At 39.0% G+C, this 18,996-nt stretch overlaps 1 protein-coding gene across 1 annotated transcript in view; it reads right to left on the reverse strand.

Annotated features, from left to right (window-relative positions):
* Positions 1-12,170, reverse strand: part of dsb (scavenger receptor class B member debris buster) — a 124,544-nt gene extending 112,374 nt beyond the window's left edge. Inside the window, exon 1 of the mRNA XM_083120927.1 lies at positions 11,640-12,170. Within this exon, the coding sequence (XP_082977053.1) occupies positions 11,640-11,796 (157 nt within the window). The 5' untranslated portion in view covers positions 11,797-12,170. The remainder of the gene's footprint in view (positions 1-11,639) is intronic.
* Positions 12,171-18,996: the final 6,826 nt, after the last annotated feature.

Genomic DNA, 18,996 nt, shown 5'->3' on the forward strand with positions numbered 1-18,996 from the left:
TGGCCATGGGGCCAGTCGCCAGAGCCTCGTTAGTCTCCAGTCTAGGGTGTACTACGTGGAAGTGAGGTTGACTATTGGGTGCACTACGTGGAAGGAGCACCCCATATACAATATTGTGTATTCATTTCCAAACTTCTGAAATGTTTTTCTACACCAACTTCTGCCATGTTCGAATTCCGGGCTGGGCATGGGCTTTCTTTGTAAGTGTCCCATCATCCTCATCGTCGCGATTACTTAAAAGTGGCAGAAAAGCCACGCTAAATAACAAAAATCAACAAATGGATTTTGTACAGTAGCTGATCTCTTCTCTTCACTTTCCCTTCTAAAATTTTTCTGGCTTCGGATATAAGGTAAACTGACAGGAAAGCATAAAAAAAAGAAGCAAATACTTATCCTTGCACTGTTAAAATCGCCAGAGCCTCTATGGGCCAAATAAAGACGCTGGTACGTGTAATTACGAGTGTTAATTGGGTGTTCATTCGCACGTGCGTGCAAGACTATTTTGAAAGGGATTTAATTGCGGAATAACCTGTCGCAGCATCCATCTTTCCAGGACAATCTCCAAAGAGAAACTTTTGACTGGAAACGCTCATTCCCCACTCTAATACATACAGGATCACCTTGACACAAGCTGGAGCGCGTGGCTTTGACTGGTTTTTCTATCCTCCATTTGAGGCTCTCCCCGCGTCTCCGAGACAATGAGGTCAAGATTACGATAATCTCGCACGAAATGAGCCAAAGAGGCAAAGAACGACGCGGGATATATCCTGCCTCCGACGGCTTAAGCGGACAGCTTCTAGGAATTGCCCCAGCACGCTCTCTCGAGACAGGAAACATTTCCTTCCGCACACTGTGACATTGAAGGAGAGATGGATAACTTGACACTCAAGGATGGGCGACAGGTTTCCAGCGTGTGTGGGCAAAGCGGATGGTATAGCGGCTGCTCTTCTTTGTTTGGTGCCTCTAATGTCTCCTCCGGTTTCAATGATCGATTGAAATTAAAATTGTAGGTGCGTCATCACTTAGGCCATTTGCACCTGTGACATTATACGGGGCCAAGCCTTTTACCGTAAATATAATCAACACGTGTCTCTGAGGACTAAGGTGGCTTTACCAATGTTAAAAGCAGGGAGTAAAGGGTGGTGGCTCCTTCCGACGACGCCCAAATGTCAACCACTCTTCCACGTAGACTGCATTTTGCAAACTAACGAGCAGGGTTCTTAAAGGTCCAAGAAATGTAAATAAATTTAATTCCGGTCCGGGAGAGAAAATCATCAAGCTGGACTGTTTATCTTTAAAGCATTTCCATTCGGTCCAAGGTTTTTTTTTCCCGGATCAATTTAAATACGGCCCAAGTTCGGTACTTAAATGAAACAATACACAACTTGGACCGAAAAGTAGTATATGTTTAATATCGAGGTTAACCTGATATGTAGTATATAAAAAAGTAAATAATATAAAAGTTGAAAACTTTCAATTAACGCAAGGCGGCCCCCGTGGCGGAGTGGTTAGCACATCACACAACGACATCAGGGGTCCCGGGTTCGAATCCTGGCCTGGGCATGGATGTTTGTGAGTGTCCATTCATCAATTTCATCATATTATCACTCATCCTCGCAAATTAGCCAAAAGTGGCACAAGAAGCGAAGTAAAATAAATCAATCAATTAACGCAAATTATTATTATTAATATTTACAAACATGTAAAATGCGTTAATTTTAGTTTCAATAATTACACAGAAATCAAGCACTGTGTCATATTTATACCTACATAGATATTGTTACAAAATTCGATACTCCTTGCCCTCATGTCAGCAAACCTTTACTCCTATCATAGTTTCCCCCCAGTTTTCAGCTTTTTTTGTAATATATATAATTATAAGAAATTTTAATTATAATTTTTTTCCTCAGGTAAGTGTAATGATCGAAAGATTACTGAATTTCTCAGTGCAAGTGCACTTATAGTTTTAATTCTTTTCAGCTTTTTGAGTTTTTAAGTCCACTTTATGCCCAGATGGGCCAATGTAGACTAGGCTTACAGTTTAAGATCCGAACCGCTGTGCAGTGTATCTTCAATAGGGATCGAACCTAAGAATCATTTATTACAAGACGTCAATTATATCACTACGTCATCGAGAGGGCGTAATCAGGAATAAACAAATGCAAGAACAGAAACACTCGAGCGAGTAAATCGAGTGCTAAACAAAGTAAATGAGAATATGAAATTTCGGTTTTTCCTTTGCTATGTTCACCTTCTTACTTATGCAGGTGTTGCAAATCTCTATTTACATAATGTACACACACAAAGTTCATTACAATATCTTTTATCTTTTTTCACGAGATCTCTATACAAACCACAGTAGCAAGTCTGTTACTTGCTTATGTTGTTTATACCTGATTTGCAACGTTAACTTTTACGTGGAAAATGCTATGCAGCGTTTTTCCAGAAATTTTGAGTTGTACTGTACGTGCAAAGAAACTGCTACGTTTTGTAGGTGTTCAAAAGTAAACAAAATATTCTTACTGTGAATAGAATATTTCCAAGGATATTTACAGTTTAGTGAGTTCAACTCCTGTTGAATTTCACAGAGTTGCTAGCTCAGAGAATTTATTTATGCCACTTGAACAATACTTCTTGAAAGGAAAATCCAGATACCAATTTCCAAGAATATCTGACTACAAATATCCTGTTGATTAATTGTTTATTTATTTAAGATATATATTAAAGTTCTTAAGATGCAGCCTCATCCTTGTCAAGTCTTTGTTAAATCGAAGTTGTAACTAATGCCTAATAACTATTCAGTCAGTGTTCTAGTTTAATGGTCTTGTCACGTAAATTAATTTTCAATCTTTGGTGTCCTTTTACCCTTGAAGATTTTTCTGTGATAAGTCCTTGATAAATCATGGCACGAATAATTAAGTGGCAGAACCATATTTCTTTACTATGAATATCCTGGAATCGTCGTCCGCAGTTATTTTAAGTGCAGAAATAACATTAACTATGTAAATGAATGTACGGTGCTTCCCGCTGACGTAGTGGTAACGTCTTCGCCTTACAATCAAGGATTCCTGGGTTCGATCCATCTTGAAGGTGCTTTAATCCCACTCTAAACTGTAAGCCCAGTCCCGGTTAGTCTGTCTGATCGTCAAGTCTAAATTCAATATTCGCAAGTGCCAAGAAATCCGGATAACGAATAATACTAACTAACTAACTCTCTAGCCTTCTTAAACCCGAAGGTTCATGGCTGCAGCAACACAGGCCTTCCATCTGTCCCTATCTTGAGCAAGATTTATATACTCTTTTCCATCCCTACAGATTTCCCTTAGGTCCATCTCAACGTTGTCCCTCCATCTTCGTCTTGGTCTTCCTACGGGTCTCTTACCATCAGGTTTCCCAACAAGAATCCTGTAAACTCCTCTTTCCTCTCCCATTCGTTTGATTGATTGATTGATTTAGTTTATTTTACTTCGCGTTTTGTGCCTCTTGGCTAATTTGCGAAGATGGGGATGAGTGATGAAATGATGAAATTGATGAATGGACATTCACAAACAACCAAGCCCGACCGGGATTCGAATCCGGGACCCTTGGCGTCGCAGCGCGATGTGCTAACCACTCGGCCACAGGGTCGGGCACCTCTCCCATTCGTACCACATGCCCTGCCCACCTAAGTCTTCTTGATTTAATTATTCTAATAATATCTGGACATGAATACAAATTATGTAGCTCTAAATTATGTAACCTTCTCCACTCACCTATCTCCTCATCCCTTTTAGGTCCAAATATTTTCCTAAGGATCTTATTTTCAAATACTCTCAATTTATGTTCCTATTTCAATGTAAGGGACCAAGTTTCACACCCATATAATAATACAGGCAAAATTACTGTTTTGTATATTTTATCTTTTAGTTTCTTAGATATTAAACGAGAAGACAAAAGTTTATGTTTATTTTTGTTTATGTTTAACGAATAATACACTGCAAATAAATATGGATACAAAGTACATAGAAAGTAGTTAGAGAGGCTGGTTGATAAATCTATGTATCTCTGTGTTATAAACAATTCAGTTTTTGATGGTGTTTTATTAGCATATATAAGTGTTTCGAACATAACACTATTACAAATCTTGTATATATTTGCTTTACCAAGAGTAGTTGCGTACGTGTCTACAATATGGCCATCGGATATGAAGCCAAAGTTCGTTTTAGGCTCACTTTATGCTGAGACGGGCTATTCAGGATTGAACCTGCAGTTTGAAGTTCGATTCAAAGCACTGTACAATGTGCTCCCACCCGGAATCAAAGCTGGTAAATATAATAATAAGCAAATTACGGTATTGGGCAGATACCAGCCTCATCGGCCCATGTAGACATAAGTTGGCATTACCGATTGAGATATACATTTACATCATGACACATTTCACACACACTCATTTCCCCGTATAGATTGTGAAATAAAATATTTTACTGGATTAACAAGAAGATATGCAACATTATGCAAATAAACAATACTTAAAAAATAACGTGCGAAAACGCGACTGAGGGTAATATTGGAATGCATAACTGTAAACTGCATTGAATTTGTTCTAATTCTCAGGAATTATGTAGCTACAAAGTTCTCTGAAGTAGAAATGCACACGAAAACTCTGAAACAGAGGCTGCAGTTCCTGTAAGGAAACGATTGGTTTTTTCGTACTCGATTCTTTATAACGACTTTCTCAAGACTGCCAGGTGCACTATAGGTATTGCTATAAATTTTACGCTTGTCATTTACGACTCAAAGAAATTTCTGGCTGTGATTTCTACAAAAGTCGTGATGGTAGGGCGGTTGAAGCTCGAGGATATTTTCCGGGTGAATTCGTTCACAATAGCCCCATTATCCATCAAAGGATTAATATTGTCAGATATATTTTACCAAAGTTTCATTGGGTATTTTCTTTAACATTAATAGTAATTTAGACTCAGTTCTTGTAAATAATTGTGTCAAGTTTCTCAATAGAGAATAGTGTAACACGATGTGAAACACATATTCATATCCAGAACCTCTGTTTCGAACAAGTCTTGAAGGACATGTGGGATTAAGAAAGATTATTATTTCAGCCTTAGATTTCGGGTAAATTATAATTTTTAGCGTTAGATTATATAACAATCTAGAAACAACAACCGAAATTTAACATGTGTTCAGTAAATATTTATAACAACTCGTGGATTTTTCACTAATCTAGTAAAATCTAACGAGTGCTTTTAATGGATCTCACACTTCGTGAACAAATTTTGAGACTAATAAAGTTGATTTGCTTTCTGTTATTCAGCGTCGTTTTTCTGCCACTTTTGGCTTATCGCGGCGATGAGGCTGAGTGGCGATATGATAATAACACTCACAAGGAACACCCATGCCGGAATTCGAACCGGGGACCCCTGGCCTCGTAATGCCACGGATGTCGGGTAGGATTGATAAATTTAAGACTATGAACTACAAGCATTCTTATTGAGTTATTCGAATGTCATCAATTTATATATTTTGTACAATATTTTTCATAATATATCGAATTGAAAATTGTTACACAACATGGCGAGTGGTTTTCGTGCAGCGTCCTTGTTGGCTTGTCCTTTTGACCTTGAATGTCATTCCAAGATGGCGTCAGCTCTTCCAACCACAACAAGCCCATTGTTTCTCTTGTATCAAAATTATTATATATATTATTATCTGATACTGTATATGCCAGTCACGGCCATTTTTCAATATCCTTGGCATCAAGCAGTTTATTTTCAGACGATCTCTTTCTCAGGTGAAATTGTTCCACGCTCATGACTAGAATATATAATTATGCTCAATATTGACGAATAGAGGAAATTTAAGCCACCGAAAAATCAAATTGCCATTTGGAATTCAATAAATATGGGATACATTTACACAAAATGGACAAAAAATATGTTTAGGACAAAGCATTCGTAAAATTAATCAACTTTTGTGCGGGTGAGTCCTTACAATTACTGGTCATTTCGTTGATCGATCTGTTCGATTCATGATCTATCAAGTGAAGGTTTTGGCCTCCTGTCTTGGGCCAGGACATGAGCGTTTCATTGTCTAAATTGTTTCATTTATTTTACCTACTTATAATTTATGCTCGGCTCCCCTTTTTTTCCCCAAGAGATGAGAACCTCCGTAATTAAATACAAACAAAATAACATTTTCACTTATTAGGTAATGGCAGTCAAGAGTTTTTTCGCATCTGAATTAATTGTCTTGAAAGTTTGTTCTCTTTATGCTTTGATAAGCTATCAGGACTGGACCTACCGCTATCAAACCAGGTATACCTTCATTACAAAGGAACAGCGATACCACTACACCATCGCCGAGGTTTTCATTGTTATCATTCCTTAATTTGTAACACTAGAGTAATATTGGAAAGTAAGAAGAATTACGTTACATGTCATACTACGATAGTATATAAAAGTCTCTTCACAGACCTCCACCCTCAAAGGGTTGTTGAGTACATACTTTTATCTATTTTTTCGGAAGGGAAAGGGGCAAGTAGGGGACAATTTAAAGTGGTTTCGGTTTGTTATGTCCTAATATTTATGACATAAACAGAAATAAACATCTCAAGATTGGAACTTCATAATTAAATATATTAAAACTTGTAACAAGGTGGATTACATTATTAAAACTTAAAATCATCCATTAGACATATAAAAAAGATGCATAATCGTTGCTATGCACAGACTATGTACAATGGCCATAACTGCTAGTTCACCATATACAATCATATACATATACATTTTATAATATATATATCACGGTTCCTAAAAAAACTTTAGAATTCATCGAGAATTTCCTTAAGTGTGTTTCGATATCGGGAGATCGAATTATGGCGGTCGATTTAATTACTCCAAACAATGCACCCCATAACGTACCCATTTGCGCGGAACACCGACACAAAACTTTGAAAGCGAAACTAAATGTTACTCTGTATTAGAAAAATAAATGCAGTGTACTTGGTTAACAAATATGATCCTGTAGCCGAGCATTGAACATAGAATTGTTGATGACATGACCGGAATAATATTCGTGAGACAGTTATTTATTAAGAAATAATTCATTGTTGATTATTGTCATGAAAAAAGTAGTAACATATGAAATTTGGAACTTAAGATTTGATTGATTGATTGATTGATTTACTTTATTTTACTTCGAGTTTTCTGCCACTTTTGGCTAATTTGCGAAGATGGGGATGAGTGATGACATGATGAAATTCATGAATGGACACTCACAAACATATAGAAAATCAGATACGCTGGTTTTCTACGCATCCACTCTATAACCTAGTTGGAGTTGAACGTATGGGCTCACATATTACATGATTTGATTGATTGATTTGTTGATTTAAGTTCACTTTATGCATAGTAACGCTAATCGGGACTGGACCTGCAGCTTAAAGTGGGATCCGAACCACTATGTGCCTCCACCGGGTATCGAACCCCTTGATTACAAGGCGACGACGATACCATCGGGGAGGCCCAGATATACATAAATACCTCAATATATTCACCGTATTGAGGCATGGTCTTTGTCAATTTTATCTAATGATCATTGATATTTATCGTCAGGATTAGCCTAAGAGGCAGAAAGCAACGTAAAAACAAGAACAAATACTTTGAACCATCTCTATATTATACACATAACTGGGCACTGTAATATCTTTACACTGACGTGAGGTGCAAATCAACTTGAAAAGTGTACTATTGGAATGCATAGTGTTGTCGCCTTATAATCCAGGAAACACGAATTCGATTTTCGGTGACATTTCAGTAGACCTAGCCCCGATTAGCCAATTTATAACCTGTATAAAATTGACAAACTTTTGAACTTCAAATCTTTCTTCTAAGTCTTCATTCTAAAGATTTGTATCAACCATCGAAATTTAATATTGATAGCAATGCATGGCGAATTGTGATAAAAACAAACAAAAAAAACGCAACTTAATTTTCTACCTCTCTACGCTAACCCTAACCATAAAGATGAGCGAATCATTATTAGATTAAATATATGCAAGAACTAGAATGAAAAATTTATCAAACCGCGCAGCGACGCTAGGGGTACAGGGTTCGAATCCCTGCCTGGGCATGTATGTTCTTTGTGAATGACCCTTCATCAATTTCATCAAGTTTTATGTATTAATCCACGCGAGAGCGGCGTTCAGCATATCCTGTGCCAGTCTTGCCTCAACCGCCGAGCTGTTCATATCATAGACAGTGAGAAAATCGGCAATATTGTAGAGGAACTAAATTCTGCGCGCACTTTTGGATCTATATATGTGAAAAGTGGCTGCAAACTTAAACCTGTCGCGGGGTTTAGGTTACGAGCGTGGTACTTAACGCGCTCGACCGCCCAAGCTGCTACAACTAGCTAAATACTTTCGATATCTCCACTCAAGTTAACTGGTTAGAGCCCCGGCGTTATTTGTGACTGCCCCTTCATCATTTCCATCGAATCATCACTCATCGCGATTAGCCAAAATGGCAGGAAAGCTAAGCTTAATTAGAAAAATACAAAAATCCGTCACTGGGGATTGAACTCGGGGCTCCGGGACTACAAGGATGACTACCAATTCTATCGCAAAGACCACAGTTGTAGATTAACACAACCGCGGTTATCCGGAAAGGTACTACATGCACAGCGTCAGGCATGCGCGAATCCATGCATCTGCTCAACGTCTCAGCCACTCTAACAGTGGCCAGTTCACTGGGTCATCCGCGGCTAGGTCCGAGACGGCCAAACGAGAGAGAAAGTGGTATGCGCAATTTGGTCCACTTCACCTTAAATTGTGGTTCTCATGTAGGCCGTAGCCTGCCACTGACTTAGTCTTTCTCTCTCACCTTTTTACTCTCGTTCAGAACCCGGTCGATCATTTAGTATCTTTCCTTTCCCGCAGCAACGGACAACTCCTTCCAAGAGAAATCTGTCTTGACGCAGCCTTGAGCAGAAACGGTCGTTCGTTAGCCTTACCCTACGCAAACAGAACCTGTTACCAATTGATCTCGTAATGGTTACCGACGCTGAGTAATGTAAATATCTAAATTCTAATCATTTAGTTACGAGCTTCACAACTACCGCTTAGGATTTTGTTATGTATGAACCGCAATCCAAGAATTTCTTCGAGCCGCCTCAGTGAATTAACAATACGTTTTATACAAATATAAAGATAATACAATAAATTCAATACTTTATGTTACCAGTAAATGAAACATAATAATCTAATAAACAAAATAATTAATATAAATCGAAAGCGACCTCAATAATGGAGGTTCCGGGTTCGAGTCCCGACCTAGCGTTCCTTTGCAAGTGTCATAAATTTCACCTAATTTCTTTTGCGTTTTTGTTTCTAAGTCCACTTTATGCTCGGATAGGCTAATCGGCACTAGTTCTAAAATTTAAAGTAACATCCGAACTATTATGTGCCTCCACCGTAGTGTTGCCCACGAGACGAGACTTTGGCCTGTCTCGTCTCGTGGAATCTCGTGGAAATGCTGTCTCGTCTCGAAAATATTCGTTTGTCTTATGACACATGGTCAATCTCGTCTCGTCTCGAATTTTTAAAAGCCTGTCCCGTCTCGTCCCGTGGGCAACACTACTCCACCGGGTATCTTACCCGGGTCCTCTTGATTACAAGTCGACGACGCTACCAAACAAACTAAGATGACATTCTGGCTATTTGGTCAAAGTGGGGAGATTCACGTCGTTTACGTTGTGATGATTCTCCAAAACCGGATAGGGAAGAGAGAATAATGTTAAATTGATTTGTTTACATTGCATTGATACCTAATTTCAATTTTTTTTTAGTTCTAAAGAATTCGTAACCGTTGTTGCTGTCCTGGAAGACCTTTATTTCTTTTTTTAATTATTTTTTTGTTAGGCAGTATTATAGTAGCTCATCAATTTAATTACTTTATTGTATATATTAGGTGCGAGAAGACCTCCAGTTCACAAATTAACTAAAATCGTCTTGAGTGGTGCTGATGTAAAAATTTCAGAAAGTACTACTTCACCGAATGACAAAAAGTGACGAGTTTGAAATTTTTCACTCTGCAATGCACATATTCTTATTTACTGAACAGAAAAGTAAATAGCAAAGCCAGAGTCCATACTGATAAGTTTGGCAGACAATCACAGGTTAATAGATGTGGAATATACAAAATTCGAAACGCGGAAAGTTGGCCTCGCTGGGGATGGAACCAAGTACTCCACAGAGCAGCGGGCCCATCCAGTTTGTCCGTCCCGATTATGACGAACGTCCGAGGGGATAAATACCGCTTTAAAGAATATCCGAATAGCCCATCTGAACAAAACGGACTTTGCCTTGTAGAGCATCCACAAACAATGAGCTGTACATTATCAACAATCCCAGATGCCTTCACTTCACTTTCATCGCATGGACTTTCTTCCCATCGTTTGTGCTAGATTCTCACGAACATGTCGCGACGAACAACACAATGAAATTCCTACCACGAACAAGCAAGACTGTCTTTGTAAGCAGCAAAATCAAGTCATTTCAGTGTGTTCATTGAAGCGTTCAACTGTCACTTTTAATGAAATGACTGCACCGAAAAAGCATCTGCGCCAGTTGGAATATTTATTTACGTGTTCATGGGATTGGTGTTTGGTCAACGCGCTAGAAGCAATTGCTAGGTTGCTGTTCCAACCTAGAATTGCATTCTCCCAACAAAGCTACTTTTCTAGCATTCTCCAGAGTGGTTCCTTGCCTGTGTTTACATTTGCAGCTTCTAAAACAACAGAGTTCTTATTGAAATATGGGCCCAAGTTCCTTTTTTATTATTATTGCGATTTCATCATGCTACGTATACAATTTTTACATATTTCGATTTCGATTTACATCTGTTAACACATACGGCGGTTACTTACGTCAAAATGTTTGTTCAATATGTGCTTTCGTGGTTAGGTTAGGCTGATTAGGATTAGTTCCTCTACCATTAAAACAATATCCCTAAATGCTTTTTTTAAAAAAGGATCTAAATTTCTTCTACATTCATTCCCACTAGTCTACGATACGTACTGTCGCTTCAATCAACGGAGAATGTCTTGTCCATGGGATTGATTGATTAATTGAATTGCTTTATTTTACTTCGCTTTTTGTGCCACTTTTGGATAATTTGCGAGGATAGGGATGAGTGTTGATGTGATGAAATTGATGACTGGACACTCGCAAACATCCATGCTCAGGCCGGGATTCGAACCCGGGACCCGTGGCGTTGTAGCGCGATGTGCAAACCATTCCTCTAGGTGGTCGCTCTTGTACATGGGGAGCGCGCATGCTTACGTAAGGTAATTTAATGTTTTCTTCCAACATAAATAAATTTCTTTTAAAATCCAAATAGTGCTCATTACTTTAAGGAAGGTTCAAATTTCGTGTGACAATGATTGCCAAAATTCTACGATAGTTAGACTTTCTGCTAGGAGAATTTGAATAAAACAAACATAAAACATTCGGAACCGTTACCAAAATATGATCGCAGCAATTCTGAAACATGACACCTGCGATGTCGTAATCGAGACTACTGCTGAACCCCATCGTTCAGATCTCGTAACAGGAAACAGCCAAAGAATCGTTCGATTTGACTTACCGTGGCTAACTTTTCCCTCCTCCGATATCAACATTTGAAGCGGCGTCCTGTCTCCATCCACAGCGACCCCTCTGCTGGGGGTCCTAAAGGGAGAAACACCGAACAATCTATTCTTGGCGGACTGTCCAACTTTTAGATAATTCTTCTGAAGACCCATTGTCGATGTCGCTTTGTCGCACAACAATCAAAAGGAAACGACCTTAAGAAACAAACAAAGAATCACAGCACACAGGTTTCACTGTAAGAATGGTATATCCTTGTTCTGACTGCACCGTACATGTGTCTTGTTGTTCACCAAACGAGAAAAAGCACCAAAAACACGATAAGGCAAGACCCCTCCTGCGCTCAACGTTCGACATTCACTTCTTTGGGAGCACCATCGATCACTACCAGCGCACCAGTCAGTGTTGTTCTCGACTGCTCGTCGAGAGTTTTCTCTTGGGCATGTAGGCCACTCGTTCCTTTCGGTAAAAAAGGAAAACCACTTTTGCAAAGTGCGCGCGTGAACGGAGTCAGCCGTCCACCAGCATACGCGGGGTTTGAATGGTGGTCTCCATTACGTACCTGTATATACTGGTTGGCCAGGGGGGGAAGAAAGGAGGATTCCTATTGGGCAAACGCTCCGTGACGTCATTTACCTCTTCGGGTTTCTCCCAGCTGATGTTGTTTGCGACCATGAGGAGGTATCTGCCATGACCTTCTGCACAAAATAATCCAAGAAATGTTTTTTTTCTTTCAAACATTTTTTTTATTCTTACCTTTTTCCTCCTCTTAGGGCCCATACCCCCTAATACACTGCGGTTAATTGAACTCAGCGTGCTGTCATCATCGCAGTCAACAATCGAATCGAGAATGAAGCAACAGAACATCTTCCCAGCTTGTCTTTGATTTTTAAGCATGTTTTTTGAAAGTTTAAGGTTCAGTGTGTTCAATTAACCAATTTTAATTTGTTATTATAGTATCGCTTAGTGCCGGCCTACGTGGCGGAGTGGTTAGAGCAGCGCGCTACGACCCCGAGGGTCCCGGGTTTGAGTGTAGATTTTTAGTTTTTAAGTTCGCTTTATGCACTTATAAACTAATCGGGGCTGGACCTACAGTTTAAAGTAGGATCCCAACCACTATGTGCCTCCACCGGGTATCGAACCCGGGGTACCTTGATTACACGGCGACGACGTTACCACTACGCTATCGGGTAGACTGGTACCTGGTTAGAAGCCCGGCTTTGGCGTGGGTGTTTGTGAGTGTCCATTCATCAATTTCATTATGTCATCACTCATCTCCATCTTCGCAAAAGTGGCACAAAAAGCGAAGTGAAATAAAGCAAATCAATCAATCAATCAATTGGCGTGGGTGTTCTTTGTGAGAGCCCCTTCATCAATTTCATCATATAATCGTTCATCCTCATCGTCGCGATTAGCCAAAAAAGGAAAAAAGTTATATAAAATAACCTCACTCAAGCAATCAATGTATAGGTTAACATTACTCGCTTCTAAAGAGATAATCCTGGAATCGAACCTTGGTATGACGTGGGCAGACACCACATTTTCGAAGCTTAAGTCAGTTTTGTGATCAGCTCTGGCGTACGCAAAGAGAGCTAAAAAAATTTAAATTTTCAAATGGAAGCAGGAAAGTACTCGTGAAAACTCTTGTCATTTTTGTCTTGAGATAACTAAAAATGGTAAATAAGAAATATTTTATTGGGCATCTTTTCCCCTTCCTATGTAATGCGCTTCTTTACAATACGAGCTCCATCCGAAAAAGAAATCCTGCTGACGGTCACAAACAACACCCACCCCGAAGCATGGACTCGAACCAAGGACCCTTGGATCCATGTGGCGCTGTGATAATCACCCCGCCACGGAGGTCGGCCGTCTGCCCTGCAGAAAAAAAAATATTTTTTTAAAAAAATTGTATCTGTTTTTCTTATTTTCCGTCACTTTTTGCAACTTTTAGCTAATCACGACAATGAGATGAAATTGATATTGGCACACTTACAATGGAACAGTGGTATCCAGTTTAGGACTCGTACCAGGTACCTTCTGCTGGGAGTTCGTCTGTCAAATGCTCAACGTCCTCGGTCGCCCAGGTTGCACAAACATATTGATCATGAATTGTGGACAGCAGCGTTGAAGAAAGAAATATTGTTTTTTTTATATAAATCTTCAATTAGGGACCTAACAGTCCAAATTAAAAATATACCAGAATCAAAATTAATAGTCATAAATATTAAGACAGCACATGGTATTTTGGATTTCCTTACGTACTTATGGACTGATTTTTTTTCACACTTGGCAAAGGGAATTGGCCAGTTGCCACCTCCGAAATCCAAAAAAATAAGTTCAGTATCACTCTCCGTGAAACCTTTAACCTTTCCATGGGAAACTACCAGAATCCAACTGAATAATACAAAACTACAAGAACACTTTAACAACATGGTTCAAAGTTCGTCAGAGGTCATGTATTACATCCTAGAGAATGGGAATCTACGTGTCGCAGAAGTTATTGTTAAACACGAACGTTGCATTACATAAGCCGGTAGGCACCGACTCCGTCTAAATAAGATTTCTTTTGGATTTAAAGAACAGCCAGTATTAAATTGCTGTTAGGGTCTTACTGAAAAGCATTGAAATTCTTACAACTCACACCTTAATCTTGCAATCTTACCACGTATTATCTGACTAGTCTGTCAAGAAGAGATATAAATCATATGAATTTCATGGTTTGTTTTAATGATTCCATAGGAACGGAAATTTTCTGACTGTTCAAGGCCATGAGGATCCAAATAGGATCCCAGCAGACGAAACATAAGAATAAGACCTAAAATCTATATCCAACGCGATACACTTGGCAGTTTCCACTTTCCAAAAAAATGTTGGAAACAGATCCGAAACTGTAGGACAATTTTAAACTGAATAATATTTCTTTCATTCCATACTTAAGATTGATATTATTTACCTAACATTATTCTTGATAATATCGTCTGCAGTGGCATATCCACGAGGGTTGATGGGGCTTTGTCCCTCTGTTGTTCTAACTTTAAAAAACGCTTGTTATGTGAAAATATGTAAAATTATAATTGTTCAAAGATATACATTTTGGTATCGTCCATGTATTTCCTGCATACGAATTGTAGAAACCAAACGAAACTCAAGTTGACATCGGAAAGATTTGAAGTTGAAACTTGTACCACGCTCATAAAGATTCATATATATTTTGTGTTGTACTACTAAATGAAAACTCAGTTCGGTTGTAAAATTCAAGAAATATTGATTCTCAATTGGTAATTTTCAAATATAAGGTTATGTCAAAAAATGCATAACACCCTTTGCAATATTTATTGGAAAGTTTTTGTTCATCTGGTTCTGAAATTACATTTTTTAGTTAGTTTCTTGCAAATTCTCATTTTCTTGGAAACTCTTATATTAAGTTAACAAGTGGCATTGGCGTTTCCTATCATACATAGATTTAAATCCAACAATATAACTAGAATATTAAGAAAGTAAAGTAATGGTGAGATAATGTTTTAAGTTGCCAAGTACACCATTAGTGACACATTCGTGGCATATCCTCGAACTACTTTTAGTCTTATGGGATAGTTCACACCGTGTAGATTCATTCTGGAGGTAATGCACAACCGAGGGATCAAGGTCCGGTGTTTCAAATTGTGACGTCATACTTACCAGCACAATTAGCAGACCGAACCCTTAAACTCAACCAAGCCTTGAGAATTGAAACCAACGATCTCTACGTTAGGAAATTAGGCTCGATATGTCTACTTAAATAACTTTCAGGTTTTGGCAACTAGACACTTAAAACTGAAGAAGGTCCAGGCAGCAGCACTTGAGATTATACAGGAGTCTCGGGTTCGATTCCCGAGGGTGATGATCATTGAATTTTTTTCCCACAAGCTTCCTCCATGAATGCACTCTGCATCCCACCTAGCCTCTTACCCATGGGAAAACTGGGAGAGCGGTAATAGCGGACGGAGTGTGGTACCGACCACGTGATGTCCAGCATTCGGCCGAAGCGGCTGAAGAACATTGCTTAGAAACTGCGGTCACGATGGTCGTTTCCGAGATTTAAACCTGAAACCTCCCGAATACGACATCAACACTAACAGAGATAGTTTAGAAGTGGGGCAGAGCCACTGTTCAATATGCCTCCATCGGCGTCAAGGTTGTCATTACGCCATAAGAATGGAGGCCCAGAAACTTCTCAATGGAAGGTCTGATCAAAAGGAGGGGGTATTATTCGTTTTGGCAGGCAGTGCTACATTTTATCTTTATTTCTTGTATCCGACGTTATTTTTGCAAATAAATTAAGCCAAATCGAATTATTACAGCCTGTCTTGGATATGCCAATTTTCTAAACGCACTTCATGTAAGTCTGCCTCTTGTTGATCTCATGGTAGGAACACGTGACACTAAGCAAACCAATCAATTAAACAATGACTCACTCAGTCAACTGATGAAGAATATTGGCCGATTCTCATCTAACAGGGAGAGAACCTTGCAAGTGATCAGACTTATAAGATCTTTTCCATCTTTTACTTCATACTTTCAAGTTATTTGCTGAACTCGAGTATTGTTGGGAAGACCACCTTACTGAGGAAATGTTAGATTGCTCGAAATTGTGCCTTAAATTACAGGACTATTAAAAATGAACTCCCTGGTTTCATGATTTTATTGTGGGGAATTTATGGAATATATCATCATTATATGGGTGTACATCTTTGTCTGATGTCCACAGCCATAGACCATTCTATTATAAGGCAACAGCGTTAACACTATATCACTTGGGAGACCCTTTCAAAGAATTAAAAATTATTATTTGTACACTCAGCGAAAGTTTTTTTTTGTATAAAATTACTTTCTTACACATATGCAAAGTTCGTTACAATATAAAGTGTAGGAAGTTATACGAGGGTTGGTCCATAAGTAATGACAACTATTTTTTTTCCTCGAGTATGTGAAATCGGCAGGAAAATGATCTGCCTTGTATGAACAATGTATGAACAACGCAGATCATGTACACCAGGTGTAGGATGTAGTGAGAAAACAACCATAATCGTGCTACGGGTGGTTTATTTGTCAGAAAGCATACATTAGCATTACAGGAACAAAACAGGAGCACACTACGGTAAAGCATTATTCCCAGCAGTTCCCTGTGGCATTCCCTGGCATTTCTCCCCCGAAGAACGGTCAGGCCACTCCATTCTGTACTGTGGTTGACTCATCATTTTATTACCACCATCTTATGCATCATATAGTGATGTGTGCGCATACTACAGGTGCCACGTTCTCCGGTACATACGATCATATTGTGGTACCACCGTTTAACGTTGAGAAAACATATAGGTGCCACGACTTATGAGCCAACCCTCGTATGAAAGTTAATTGTGAATTCCGTGTTTTCTTGTTGCAACCAGTCTGTACGCAGACTGTACACGGGATGCAAAGATAGCGTGCAGTAATGGCGTGTAAATTGGAAACCTTAATACAGTCTTACACTTCATCCTGGAAGAAATTCCAAGGTTGTTCCTACGTCATGATATTTAGCAAATATGGCGCGCTATTAAAAATATTTTCCTTGTTTGTACGCACAGAAGAAGAGGGGGAAATCCTTTAATATGGAAATTATTTACTGGAAGCTTAGTCAGTGCATTTGCGTTTTCCATCCTGATGTTTACTGTACGGTATACTTGGTATTTGCACGGCACGGCCTGGGGTTACCCCACCGTAACATATGGAGGAGTATCCTCTTTCTGCAGTGCTCAAGAAATGATACAGTTGGAAAATACTCTAATTATAAAGTTAAAATTAGAAGCAATAAAGGATGACAAATAGTCTGATTATATATTTGAACAAAGAAACTGTATTTCATTTTTCATGGTTGTATTTCTTTCACGCAAATTCGTCTATTTTGCAACCTCAGTCGCTCTTCCTTCTCTTGTGAAGAGTCACGAAGAATCGAACTCATGAACTGAACGTGTCATACTATCTTACACGGTTAATTCTCCGATTCAAAATTGCGCAATTATTTTATTACATATTTTTTCTTTCTAAGTAGCCAAACAAAAATGATAAATGGCGAATTTCATGTACTTGATGCATGATATTTTTACATATTTTTCCCTCTACAGCCGTTCGTGCCCACACAGGTGGCCTCAAACCTGTGACAAATCAAATCAAGGAGAAATTTCCTATCGAGTGAGCTATAGATGGAGAATATACAGCAAGATGCTATTGTATTATATAATTTCGTTATTCCTTAATACAATTAGCTCTGACATCCTGCATAAACAAAATACACTGCACTACCTTTCACACTTTCCCCCATTTACTCTAAGGGAGATTTCTCTAAGAAGTGACAAGCCACAAGCACCTCTTGCCACTTGGAACCACACTTACAGAAATACGAGTAATCTATGTCGTGTGTCAGTTGTCGTTTGGCACTTTGCAGTTCTTTCCCGGCGTTCCTATTCCATCATTTCCAAGAACTTATGACGTCACTCCGAGAGATGATCTTTTGAGTACTCACAGTCCACAACGCATGAGGTACGTCTAATTATCGCCCAGGGAAAGAACAAGGAGACACAAGACTGCGGTTAACCATTTACAGTTATGGAGCTTCCGAATGTCACAATAAACGACCTCAAGCATCGAAATGCAATAGCTTCAAACCGCCTGCCCTTACGACCTGTCAATCATGTGCATGTGGCAAGTCTCGAGTCTTAATACTTACAAACATTATATGTGTGCAGGGTATATGTATAAGTTATACACGGGTGATTCGATACAAACTTTGAACCACTAGAATATTGTACCACGTAAAATATGTATTCCATTGTAATTATTTCACATCAATCTATCAGAGTTTCGCTTTGAATATTCAAAAACGTACATAACAGACAACCCGAAAATTTTCAAAAATGTCTAATTTAATTATGAAATGAATCTTTGTCGCACAACGTGGTGTGAAATTAACTATAATTATATATTTTGCATAATTCTTATGACAGACGCCAGAGATACTCAAGACTCCGGAAAAATTATCAGGGACTAAATTGTAATAGATGCAGTGATAACCCCTCCCCCCCACACACACACGGGCGCACGCTCGCACACACACACACAAAGCTCTGACAATAAAGTTCCGTGAATTTACTCCCTTATGTAGGAACGACTCCTTGGGCGTATGAAAGGCCAGTCTACATACCAAACAAGGTATCAAGAGGTGCAGTGCCGAGTGAAGTCTGTTACTGAGGTGTTAGTGAAGTGAAGTGAAGCGCGTGCGGTCGAATGCAGAAAAATGGATCCCTGAAGAAACCATACTGAATGCCACTAGCTACGTCCAA

The sequence above is a fragment of the Lepisma saccharinum genome, chromosome 4 (genome assembly GCF_977018435.1).
Source record: "Lepisma saccharinum chromosome 4, izLepSacc3.1, whole genome shotgun sequence".
NCBI classification, from domain to species: domain Eukaryota; kingdom Metazoa; phylum Arthropoda; class Insecta; order Zygentoma; family Lepismatidae; genus Lepisma; species Lepisma saccharinum.